Source organism: Apteryx mantelli, chromosome 9 (assembly GCF_036417845.1).
Source record: "Apteryx mantelli isolate bAptMan1 chromosome 9, bAptMan1.hap1, whole genome shotgun sequence".
In the NCBI taxonomy this organism is placed as follows: Eukaryota; Metazoa; Chordata; class Aves; order Apterygiformes; family Apterygidae; genus Apteryx; species Apteryx mantelli.
In genome coordinates this window covers 31,134,705-31,147,109 of record NC_089986.1, presented here as the reverse complement: position 1 = coordinate 31,147,109, position 12,405 = coordinate 31,134,705, and the positions used below count along the sequence as shown (strand labels likewise).

Here is a 12,405-nt window from a genome sequence, read left to right as displayed (position 1 = left end):
TTTCCACAACACTCCTAATAACTATACATCTTGGTGAACTGACTTCTAGTCTCAGGCCCAGAGAACCAAGTTCAAGAAAGAGTGCAGTAGCAAGTCTATCAGCCAGCCTAGCAGGGCAAGACTGCCATAGCCAGGGCAGTGTAACATAGTGAAGACTCCCATTGAATAGTTATCAACAGCGTCTGCCAAGCTATACTTCATGTGAAGCAGAATTAAATTCTTTCAGACTTGAGTAGTAAACAAATCAATTTAATACATAGCCAACATATTACAATTGCATCTGAATCCTACGGTATTGCTATCAGCCTTGGCTGTCAGAAGCCCAGGAGAAGATCTGGAAAGGCACACAGAGGTAGAAGAGTTGTAGAGTTCCCCCAGATTAGCTCCAAGTGAGAATGTGCAAGCAGGACCTTCTCACGAAGGCCCAAGATAATCAGAAGTTTGTGCTTTTTGAAAGGAATGCTAGTGTACATAGATAAGCACAGGCACTTGGAGTAACAGCTAAGGCTGTTCTGACCAACCCATCAAGTAACCCTTGCTAGCTTTTGCCTATGCTAGGAGGGGAAAAAAGAGGGAGACAGAAAAAGTCTCACTCAGTGTGAAAGATATTCAGTGAGGAAGAAGCAAAGAAGATGCACAAGGTTGCTTCTGCCCTTGGCAGGGGATAAAGACGGTTATTTGCATTGTTTTGGACTCAATTAGCATCCCAGGGGTGAGTGAGAAGAAATATTCATGTGTTTAGTTCTCCAATATTGCCACCAAGTTTTCCTGCACAAATCTTCAGAAGGTGCTCCAGACACTGCAATGGAAAAGAGGGCACGGCTAGTTTTTTCAGTTTGATCTTGCTACTACAGCAAAGCACTGGAGCGAATTGAGTATCCAGAGTGGGGATAACTGTCACCAAGCATTTGGCCCATCTTTTATGGCAAGTGAAGCAGGAAGTGGCACCACAGTGATTTGCTTTTGGTAGGTGAAATCCAGAGTCCTTGTGGCTCTGTGCAGGAGGGCACGGAGCATCTGTGCTGGGCAGATCAGGAGATGCTGTTAATTCTCAAATTTAGCATAAGGGTTCTCTTCCTTAAACAGGCCTAGAAGAGAAGAGAGATTCATTCAGACATCCAGGAGCTTACTAGGTATTCCAGTCTCATCAGCAGAGAGTCTAGTACTTGATAACAATTCTGTTATTCATGCTTCATCTAACCTCCTGTCTTTTGAGGCTGCATGTACTGGTGTCCTTCTAAAAGCCAAAACCTGTTCTTATTTGAGCTGTGCATGCAGTCAGCTGCATCCAACACAGCCCATACTTTACTCTCTTCCTCTGCACAGGAGAGATCCATTAAGTTCTGCCTGACAGCAAATTCCTTTCACAGCAGTCCATGTAAAGCAGCACTACTGTTCTTTTAAAGCATCCCTTCTGCATGCTCTACCTGTTGGACTGGACATGGAAGCGAGAGCCCCAAACCCATCACAAATCAAATTAAAGCCATTCCAAGAAGTGATTCCCTGCTCACACATTCTCAGAGTGGGAGAGAGCAGAGCAAGGAACACAAGTCTGACTTGAGCCATAGTAACAAGCCTCTGTCACCAAGCCACTCTGCTGACTGCTTTCCCAGCCCCAACACCTTTGAGGAAGAACAGCCAGAAGGGGAGAGATTTCTGGGATGCAAATTCTGTGGACAGGCTGCAGCAAGACAAAGCCTTGGCATGGCAAGGCAGTACTGCAGCATGGCTCTTCCATTTTCAAGAGTAGGCTCAAGAGTAGGAGAGGACTTCAAGGAGAAGTCCTCCTTAGGGCACAGCTTTGCCTGCTCTGCCTCCCACCACAGAAGCCAGCCTAGCCAGAGGCCCCTCTGAATTCTTCTACCCAACCTGGCTCTGCAGCAGGCAGCAGTTACAGACGGAGATAAGGTTTACAGCTTTTCCTCTGCAGACCCCCACAGTCAGAGACCACCACATTCACTGCGCACAAGTCAGACTACTCTGCACTCAGTCACACACACAGCACACTGGGAGTGTGCTTGGCAGCTCTCTAGTAAACAGACCCAGATGGCCAGGCAGTAGAGACACCGCCATCTGCTCTGGAGTGATGCCTGAAGGATAGTCCAATCCCATAAGTCTACACACTCCCCCAAAACTCAGGGTGGACTAAACTACCTTCACAGGAATTCTCTGCTTGCAGAGACTTCCTCTCCAAGCTCAGAAGGCCAGGTACTTGCCTAACCCTGCTGTGTGTTAGAGTTGTAGGACACCACAAGCTCTGATCTACCCCCTACCCCATACTGTTTGCTCCCTGACTGCTTGGTGAACACAGGACTGCAGAAAGGCCATTCTTGAAGGACAGCAGCTTATGGCTAGTGCTACATGTATCAGCTTCTGCTTTTCCCCTCCTGTCACACCCACCAGTTTCTCTCATTCAGTGTTTTGGAAGGACACAGGTTCCATGGAGCATTAAACAGTCCCTCTTTCCTGCCCCACAAAGCAAGCAGTACTTGTGTCAGATCACAAGCCATAACCAGAGCATCTCTAGACTTGCTCCCAGAGGACACCAGAGCAACTCAGCAAGATGTGGGAGACGAAGTTGTTTTCCCTGCTGGCCAAGCATCCCAGGTAGCTGTAACCATAGCAAGGAATACAAAATTACTGAGGTTGCTAGGTCTAAAGCTTAGTTTGAATTGCTAGCATAAGCCACTGTACCATATTTTCTTCGTATTTCATCATGTCTTGATTTCATCTCTGCTCTCCTGGAAAAAAACAAAAACAAAATCATTAACACATCATTGGTGATTGTTAAGACAAAACCAAGCAACAGCAACTACCTCTCCCTGCTTCCTCCCAAATGAGTAAGCTCCAGGTTAACAGGTGTGCTTGGCATCAGGACCCACACAGTTCTTGGCCTCCTTGCAGGCCACCTCCCTGCCTCCAAAAGGTACAGGAGAGCCAGCACACCTGAGCAGCCTCAGGGAATTTTCACTGGATATGCACAGTTGTAATGCTGTATCCACAAATCATAGCAGAAGGATTTTGCTCATGAGGCTTACACTCATGCTGAGGCTGAATTAGCCACTTACTGTACATGTCAGGCCAAACATCCCTTCTTGACATGGCATTTGAAACAGCATAGACAAGAGTCAAGCTGTTCTGCAGCTTGATGCAGTGTTGGATTCGCTAACACAGGAATAGCTGCTCCAGCAGAACCTCACCTCTCCTCTTGCCGCACCCTCCTCTTCTCTCGCTCTCTAGCGGCTCTCTCATCATCCTTGTCTGGCCTGACAGACAGAACAGCACAGCCTGTTAGGTGCATTTGACACTCAGTTTCTGCAACAGTATGTGGTTGCATCTTAGCTACTCTTTGGGAAAGAGAGGGAGCGGCTTTAATACTTGCTTTTTGCTCTTCTTCCTACAACAGCAGCAGCAGCAGACACCCAACATAATAAGGATCATTCCTCCCACCACAGACATCGCAATGATCAGGGCTTCGAAGTTCACTACAGGATTCAACAAAAAACAGCACACAAACATATGGCTGTCTGGAAGTTAAAACATTTACAACCACACAGCTACTGTCAACAGCAGCTTCAGTTACCGGACTCAGGACATGCATTAGAAGAGTCTGGGCCTCCTGTAGAAAGCAAAATGGAAATTGTATCTACAGTTACACTAGGTGTTGGCACTGGCGTGTATGCATCAATCCATTGTATATAGCTGCTAACCATAGCACTCAGTTACCAGCTATGAAGACAATGGCAAGAACAAATGCCCTCAGGTCAAACTATTCCTGTGAAAAGTTACAAGCGAAGGATTGCTGCAGTTTGCGCTTCCTGACTTTGGTTACTGCTACATTCCAGGTCACAGCAGATGTGAATTCCCAAGCCTGTGCCAAGCTGGAGGACAGAGTGCTTGAGCAGCTGTGAGGAAGGAGCAAAGATATCTTAATCACTAATCCGAAGGGCTAGTAACTCATCAAAAACCCCCCTGGGGATTTCAGTACTGAGCTATAGCTTGCACTGGACTTACTGTCCATATGGACCAGCCTCAAAAGTCACCTTAGACAAGGCAATCAGTGAGTTAGAGGCACTTACGGATTTCAGAGTCCCTGGGCTAGTGACAAAGTGAGGCAGGATTTGTTGGGTTTTATCGGTTTGGGTCCAGCAGTGCTGTGATTGCAGGACCAGCTCTGATTTGGCATCCACATGGCTGCTCCACATGCTGCACAGCACCAGTTCTACCCTGGGGTACTCAGGAGGGCTGGTCAGTCATGCAGAGCATTAAACCCATGGGGAACCCAGGTGTTAGCTGGGACACAGCAGCAAATAAGTGGTTTCAAGTCCTGGGCCCAGGGAATCAGTAGTTCTACTCAATTCTTGCAGTAACAGTAGTAGAGACTACAGCTGGAATAGACATTATCTAGATGCTACCCTGAAATCCTTTCCAGTGAAGGACAGGTTTCTTCCAAGCATGATTCAGACTGTTCAGAGAAGTCCTGCCTGGAAATAATTGCTTAAGGAGCCCCTGCACCTGCAGTAGCCAAGTTTCAGAACTCCTAGTACATCCTGAATCTGTTAAAAGCACTGCTCAGCACCTTTCCTTCTCTGTGCAGCTCAGACAGCGAGCACAGCAGAAAATCTTGAGCACCATACTGCATATCTGTAACAGGGCCTTCTGTAACAGGAAGATGCCTGCCTGTCCCCTCACCTTCGAGGCTCAGCAATAGCAGGCTTATCGGGGTGCTCTGCTCTGAGCTGACGCCACCACTGAAGTTGCTTTTGAAACCTCCAGCACCTGCCCACAAGGGAGAGCACCACTGGCAACAATGGAGTTATCTGGCTCTCAGCAACCTAGTTCCAGATATCCACTGCAGACAGCTGCTGTGGCCTAGCAGGCCACCAGGGACCAGCAAAATCAGAAGTCTGAAAGCCACCAGCTTGCAAACACTCAAGCCTGTCCCCTCAGGTGCACAGGCCCTGTAAGCCAGTCAATAGGCTGTTGTTGTCATGCACAGGTTCTCTAGCAGTCACTCAGGAGCACATGGAGGGTCTGCAGGCCAGTGCACTAGATACTGGCTTTTCAAAGCTGTATTTGAGAAAGATTGTCAAAGCTTCACACCCCTCATACAGTGTCATTATCTGGCTAGCTACACTGCAACAGATCTATGGAGTCTTTCAGGAGAGAGCTCAAAATCCAAGTGTTAGGAATCAGTGTTGGGCAAGACAAAACAGTAAATAGGCTCTTCATCTTAAAAGGGAAGTTTTCCAACAGCACAGCTCTGTACTGGTGCTTCTGAAACATCTGGCTTCCCAGAGTGAGCCTGGGGTTCAGCTCATCCCCTCCCCATGGGCAGAGGTTTGTGACTGAGCACTGTGCACCCCTCCACCTGATAAAGACTTCGGAATTCACACACCATAAACGCACTCATTTAAGAGCTAATCACCCACCAAGTAATCTCCTCTAAAGCTAGTTTTGCAAGTTAAAGAATGTGTCCTTCTACAATGAAGTCTTTTGTGAATCTACTCAAATACAAACTAGTATTTCAAGGTCTTACAAAAGCTTCAGGAAAACATACAGTATTGCTCAAAGAGGAGATTTGGCCTCCATGAGAAAGGGGAGCAATTTGTGCTCTGCTGCAGGTGGAGAAGACAGCCCAGTCTCAAGAACAACATATAGTTGGGACCACAGTTCAACTCCAATCGAGGGTAGCGAGACAGTGGAGAGAAACAGAGAGCCACCTCTTGCCTCCTAACTCACCCTCCTACTCCACCCTCTAAAGCTGGGCCTTGTCCAAGTATGAGCATGCACTAATTCTAGTCTAAACAAGACACTATTTTCTCCAGAATAACACCAAGGAACAGAGCAACCAAGCAGGAAACAGCACAGCCAATATTCAGCTATCAGCCAGAAAAATCACCTCAAGATAACTTGGCTCCAAATAGCTACTTCTACCAGTTTATACAGTGTTAGTTTTGGAAGAGGAGAATTTGCATGCCCAGCACTAGAATAAAACCCACAAAGGACTCTAGAGAAGTCATCTCACTAGTACCTCAGATAGCTTCAGTGAATTTTAAGAAACTGCCTGGGAAAGTAGCCATACAGCTAAAGTCAAAAAGACAAAAGCAGTGCAAGGAATGATGAGAGTTGCAGCTGTTGCAGGGAAGTCGGTTACTGGTATGCACAATTTGAGCATTGGAAAGGGTTGCATGGGCAGCTGCCAGCTGTCTGCAGCAGGCCTCAGTTCTTGTGGCTAGCACCTAGTAACATTTGGAAGCTTTCATCACATTAAAGCATGAGGAACCTATTTAGAGTAACTAAAGCCACATGGGTCATTCTTTCCAGAAGACAGGGTATTGTTCACACTTAGTTTTCTCACCCACACTTCAGGAAGCTTGCAGAATCCCAATCTACTTAAGCAAGTCATTACTATAACACAAGCAAGGCAAGCAGGCAGGGGAAATCTCCCATTAACACCAGCGCAAGCAGCAAGCCGTACTGTTTAGCAACAGCCACTAAAGCCAGACATTCCTTAAGTGAGATCCACTTACCCCAGCAGACTCCCCAGCGTGCCGAGCGTAGCTCACAGAGGTCAGTCGGGGGAAGGATTCTTCGAACAGGGTACTCCATGCACTTCTGACTGCTGACACACCACAGGCACTGAGACACAAGACAGAGTCGTGCATTACTGCTGTGCAGCAATACTGCTAGTTAGCTTTGCCCTGCTTCGTTAGCTATGGCAACAAAGCCACTGCAGCCCAAGTCCTGGAGTTACCTAGCAGCAAAGTGAAAAGCTATGTAACCCCTACCGACTGAACAGAACTGTTATGCCAGGTTTGCCTACACCAGAAGAGAGAGGCAAGGGGAACGCAGACTTCTGCGGCAAGTAAGGATTTGAGAACGCTTCTCCTGGCTTGCAGGAAGGCAGTAATCACTAGATCCTTGGTATTTATTTTGGGCAGCATTTCTGGGACAGGAACAAAGCCTTTAAGACAAGCCATTTGAAACAGAACTGCTGAATAGAAGGCATTTGTGTGGGCCCTCACTAGTCTTTCCCAGTGAGATCAAACGCAGCAGCCTACACAGTCTGCTTCATCCCCTCCTGGTGGCTACAACCCCTAGAGCCAGAGTTTAGTTGAGTTTGACCAAACTGGCTCTAGCTAAGCCAGCTATGAGATCTGACTCAAGTTTGTCTGCCAATATAAAAGGAAGAAGTGATTCACAGGACACCAATATGCATCCTACATCCATTCAGTACAGTATTCAGACTGGTGGAGAGGCAGCTTGACCAGCCAGTCCTACCCCCCAGCTAGTTCACTGTGTGCATCCCCATGACAGTGGGGTTTCTTAAAGCATCTAGCTGGCTGTATACTAAGTGAGGAAATCAAGAAAAAAGCCAACTGTTTCACAGGAAGATTTGAGTGGGAATCCAATCCCCTGCTAGATGCAAGGCTACATTCAGAGCTGGATCAAAGTCACTCAATTATTAGCACGCATTTTCAATGCCAGAACATTGTGCCCTGTGGTTAAGTCTCCCTGCACTCCTAAGACTCATCTGACCACAAGAAGTGTCCCAAATGCTTGATGAGGAGCTTAGCAATTCAATTACTTGAGTCAAGAAGCATACAGCAAGAGCTGAGCAAAGTTTCTAGAAGCCTATTTATTCCTAGAGCACTGAGGTGTTTGCCCTCTCACTGCCATGGGTGGGTGGTATTTGTAGCTTGTTCAAGACAGCTACAGAAGGGAGCACCCACCAGCTCCAGGAGAGGAAACTGCTCCTTTAACAGCCCTGAAAAAGCACACACTGGGTTTTCAGGCATTTGGGAGGCTAGAGTTTTACTTCTGCTACTTACGGTGACATTTTTCAGACACTCTTCACAGCTCCTGTTTGTATACTGGTGACAAGCTGCAAAAAGAAACAGAGACACCTCAGTACTTTTAAAAGCATCTTGGTGCTTTAAAAATGCAGTGTTCCTCAGGGTCTGCTCCTGCTTGCCCCTTGCTTTGCAAGGAGTCAGAAGCACTCCTGAAGGCTGTTATTCCCATGATACCAGCTGTAATGGAGTTTAACACTGCTGTAAAAGCTGTCAGCACTTCCAGGTTCAATATGCGTTCAGTGTCACAGTAAGTCACTGTGTGCTGTTCTCTGCCTCAGGGTGCTCAGATTTACAGCCCAAGCCCACAGGAATGTGCCAAGGGCAGGCAGGCTGGCCCCTGGGCTCTGCTGCCTGCAGGGCTCTTTACCCCAAGTCAGATGCAGGCATCAGAGATGATTACATTTTTGGACCCCTCATGCTGCTCCCTTCTTCCTTGAGCCCTGCAGTAGGATTTGCTGTGGGGTGGAGCAGAGCCTTCAGAGTCACCTCCCTTATGCACATACAGCTTTTCCCCTGTAAAAGGGCAGACTGACTTGTCCCGAACCACTCCTTACGAAGACAACCTGAACAGCTTTGTTCACTGCTTTCCTCCTCCTCCCTCCAACATTTAAGGAACCAGCTTCTTTTGCCTACCTTAGACGGGTACATGACTACTCCCTCCCCTGCATACACCATCCCTTCTGCCCTACTCAAAACAGCTACCCCAGAAGTGACTGTCACCAACTGATCTGCCCATTTACAACACACAAATCTACCGAGCAGAAAGCACAAAAGTACAGATACAAGATAAAGAACAAAGCTATTCAAGCTGGAGGTTAAGGACTCAAGCCATCAGCATGCAATTACTGAACAGATACCTGGAGAGCAGAGACAAGTAAAGGGTATGGGCAGCCCCTCTTGCTTGCAGGGCTAACAGCATCCAAAAGCCAGCTAAGTGGCAGCAGCCACCATCACCTCTGACCTGCAGCTGCTGCAGATCTACACACCCAATTCACATAACCAAGCTAATATTCAGGGCAATTGCACACTAACAAAGCAGCGGGCCAAAAGACAGCTCATTTCTAGTGAGCACAGCTTGCAGCAGATTGGTCTCACTGAAGCATTTCACTTACAAACCTGACCAGGTTCCCTGACATGAGGTGTTCTGACAAAGCGCCTGCTGTTCGATCAGCATCTGCGGCAGTGATCCACAGACGTGGGGGGTCAAACACTGCCCCTCAGCCTGCCTCACCCACTGAATAAGCCATCTGGGCTCCAGCAGGTTTGAAAAGGAAAGTCAAGGTTTACCTGCTACAATGAGATTTCCAAGGGAGACCTACAGACAAATCAATGCAAGTCATCTGCTGTGGCCACACTGCAACAAAGCCCTGAGCTGTGAACTCCTTTGCCTGGGTCTTCCCTAAAAAAAGAGAGCATCTGCTGTGGCAAGCATGCTATGGGACAGCTGGGGGGACACAGTTGGGGTCAGCCCAGAGGGACCCTGCTGGGACAAGGAGAAGCAATGGGACAGGCTATGTAAGCACACGTCACCGGATGAGATCAATTCACACAAACTGCAAATAAGGAAGTCGCTACAAGGAAAAGCGGAAGCAAAAAAAAGTACAACAGGAGATGACACATGACAACTAGCTATATCCAGGCAGGAACGTGCATTCTCCCAAGCTGCATACAAGAAGAGAAGTGTTACACAATTCAGCCGCCTTCCTGGGTAGCAGGGTCTGTCTGCAGCTTGCTGCAGTGTTTGGTCTTTGGGAAAGTCTTGCTATGGGTAACTTGCTTGCTTTTTCACTGCTCCTTTCCTGGTGTCAGCAGTCCCAAGGAGTGCTTTGTGCTCTCCCAGACCCTCAGGTAGGGATATTTGCCAGCCCTTGAGGATCAGCCATTTAAACTTCAGACCTGCCAAAAATAACCTAAGCATTAGCCTATTTGACTTTGGTTTTGCTGGGATGTTTTTCCTGTTTTGTGTTAAGCAATTTGCTTGAATACTCAATGATTGGTGGAATAAGGATCACTACCTTGTAGCATCTTAATCAGGAGAAAACTTAGTTCCAGAGGTGCCTGCTCTCCAGAGTTGCTTTCCACACTTGCAAGCAGCAAAGTTGCATTTACTCTTTCCAGCTGAAAGGAAGCCTCAGCTGCGATCCACCATCAACAGTCAGTCACATGCTCTGCACAGCCCTTGAAACAAGTCAGCAATTTATTAACATAGCTCAGATAAGTGTGTTTACTCACCACTAAGAGAGGGCTGAGATTGCACACTTCCGACCAGATTTGAAGCGGTGTCTGGGAAGCTCCATCCTCACTGCTTCTCTGACCATGGCCGCAAAGACATCACAGCAACTGTGCAGCCCCTTGGACTGCTTGCTTACAAGGAGTTATGAAAGAGCCCTTTCACACACCAGAAGGCAATCGGGAAGGAAAACCTGCAATTCTAATGGGATTTCCTACCAGCACCCTGCATTCTCCTGAGGGATGTCTTCCCTTTTCTGGCACCTATATCTGCAATTCAGTCTCAGACTTGTCAACTAAAAGCCAGCCTCTTAGGGCTATACAGGAACAGCCCCTTTCTAGGATCTTACAGCCTTTCAAGGCACTGGTTTTTGAAAGTACAGCTTCAGAAGACAGCACAGGTACAACCCATCACATCCAGGAGCTACAGTCAATGCAGAGTTAGGAGAGAGGCTGTTGCACCCTAAGCACGCCACTGCAACAGGGCTATCCTCAAGCCCCAGAGCATGTCTACACCAGGCCAAGAGCCCTTGAACCCAGGCTAACATTCCCCTGCTTTGAATGCTGGTTATCCCAGGGATAGTTAACATTAAGTACCAACTCCCACAGCCAGTCTAGCCAGACTTAATGCCAATCCTTGGCATGAAACACTAATTGGCTACACACACACAAACACACACACACCCAAGCCAACTCAGCCCAGCACTTGCCTAAGTCAGGGATAAGAGTTTTCTCAACTGCTGATGGTCTCATCATTTACACACCATCTCTTTCTGTCTGAGCTGCTATTAAAAGCCTTCTGTATAATGCTTGACACTTCACTACAACAGAACAGAAGCTAGTGGCTTGAAGCAGAAGGAAGAGATGAAAAAGCATATTGCCTCCTTGCTCTCTCCCTAATCAGAGCCACCACACATCTTGCAGGGGTCAGGCCACTGTGCAGAGGAGAGCCAGCAAATCTTCACTCAAAAGATAGGAAGATTTCTTTGGGACACCTCTGAATAGAGCCATCCTCACCCCTTGCTCTTGCCTTTTCTGTAAATGGCACAACACCCACCAAGCTAACCTGTATCCGTCACCCATAAAGATCAAGCAATTGGCCCTGCACTGCTCCTTGGTATAACACGACGTTGATCAGATCCCCCCTGGTTGAAGGCTCTCAGCTTGAGGCTCCCCCAGTAAGTCTCCTCCGTCCTGAGCAAGGATTTTCTCCAAATGGGATTCTGTTGGGTTCTGGCTGCTTCAATGAATGCGCCCAGCCCAGGACACTTACCCAAGTCACGCCCGAGCTCTGGCCAAGCTGTTGACATCCCTAAACGCACGGTTGCACTGCAGGAGCTGCTAGAACACCTGCAAGCAAAGCCCCGCGCGCACTGAAGCATCTCTTCCAGGGCCCCGTCCTTCGACCCTCGGAAAGGAGCCGCGGCCGACACGCCGCGTGGGAAGGCACCCGGCAGCGCCTCGCTCCCGGGAGGCGGCGGGCACCTGCCCTCGCACCTCGCCCCGGGCAGCTCCCGGGCCGGGCGCGCGCAGGACCCCGGCTCGCGGCCACCTCGCCGGGCAGCCCCGGCGGCGGCCCTGGAGCGGGGCCCCTCGGTGCGACGGCCCGGGCCCGGGCCCGCTCGCGCTTCCCCGAACGCCCCGCTGCCGGAGGCGTTTCTCCGCCGCGGCCCCGAGGCGTCGCGGCGCTCCAGGCCCCGAGAAGCGGCGCCGCGGCAGGCGGGGGGAGCCCCAGGCTGGCGGCCTCGGCTCTGCCCCGCCGACCGGGGCGCTGGGAGCCGCCGCGGGGCTCCGCGGCCGCGCACGCAGCACCGCCCTATCGCCGGCTCTGTCGCGACAAACCGCCGCCGTTACCCCCCCCCCCCCGCCGCGACCCCCCCCGGGCAGCACCTACCTCCCGCCGCCTCCTCCTGCGCGGCGGCCGCGGGCAGCGGCAGCAGCAGCGCCAGGGCCAGGGCGGCGCCGAGCCGGAGCGCCGCGGCCGGGAGCGGGAGCGGAGCCGCGACCGGGGGGGCGGCCGGGGCCATGGCGAGGCCGGGCCGGGCTGGGAGGGCGGCGCCGCCGCCGCCGCGCTATGTAGGGCCGGCAGCGGGGCGGGGCGGGGCGGGCTCCGCCGCCGCGGGGCGCCCGGGGGGCGGCGCGGTGCCGGTGCCGGTGGCGGCCGCGGGGCCTCGCGGGGCGGCGGCTCGAGCGGCGCCTCCCGCCCGCAACCGGCAGCTCGCTGGGGCCGGGCCGCGCTGCCGGGCAGCCGCACCTCGTCACTTTGGGGGGGGGGGGCTGCTTTTCGGTATTTTTTTCCTGAACGGGCCAAAACCCG

General features: G+C 50.4%; 1 protein-coding gene across 1 annotated transcript; it reads right to left on the bottom strand.

Moving 5' to 3' along the window:
- Positions 1-233: 233 nt before the first annotated feature.
- Positions 234-12,121, bottom strand: PTTG1IP (PTTG1 interacting protein). The gene is made up of 7 exons (XM_067302102.1): positions 11,983-12,121; positions 7,836-7,888; positions 6,534-6,642; positions 3,383-3,485; positions 3,201-3,266; positions 2,695-2,741; positions 234-1,088 (listed from the first exon to the last, which is right to left on the bottom strand). The coding sequence occupies exons 1-7, from the start codon at positions 12,113-12,115 to the stop codon at positions 1,045-1,047; spliced, it is 555 nt and encodes a 184-aa protein (XP_067158203.1). The 5' UTR covers positions 12,116-12,121; the 3' UTR covers positions 234-1,044.
- Positions 12,122-12,405: the final 284 nt, after the last annotated feature.

Bases quoted from the DNA above. Each gene is read 5' to 3' on its own strand.
- PTTG1IP (XM_067302102.1), bottom strand. From the start codon at position 12,115: ATGGCCCCGGCCGCCCCCCCGGTCGCGGCTCCGCTCCCGCTCCCGGCC. The intron at 7,889-11,982 runs GTAGGTGCTGCC...TTCTTTTTGCAG, and splicing joins GCAGGAGGAGGCGGCGGGAG to CTTGTCACCAGTATACAAAC. The intron at 2,742-3,200 runs GTGAGGTTCTGC...GTTTTTTTCCAG, and splicing joins AGGGTGCGGCAAGAGGAGAG to GAGAGCAGAGATGAAATCAA.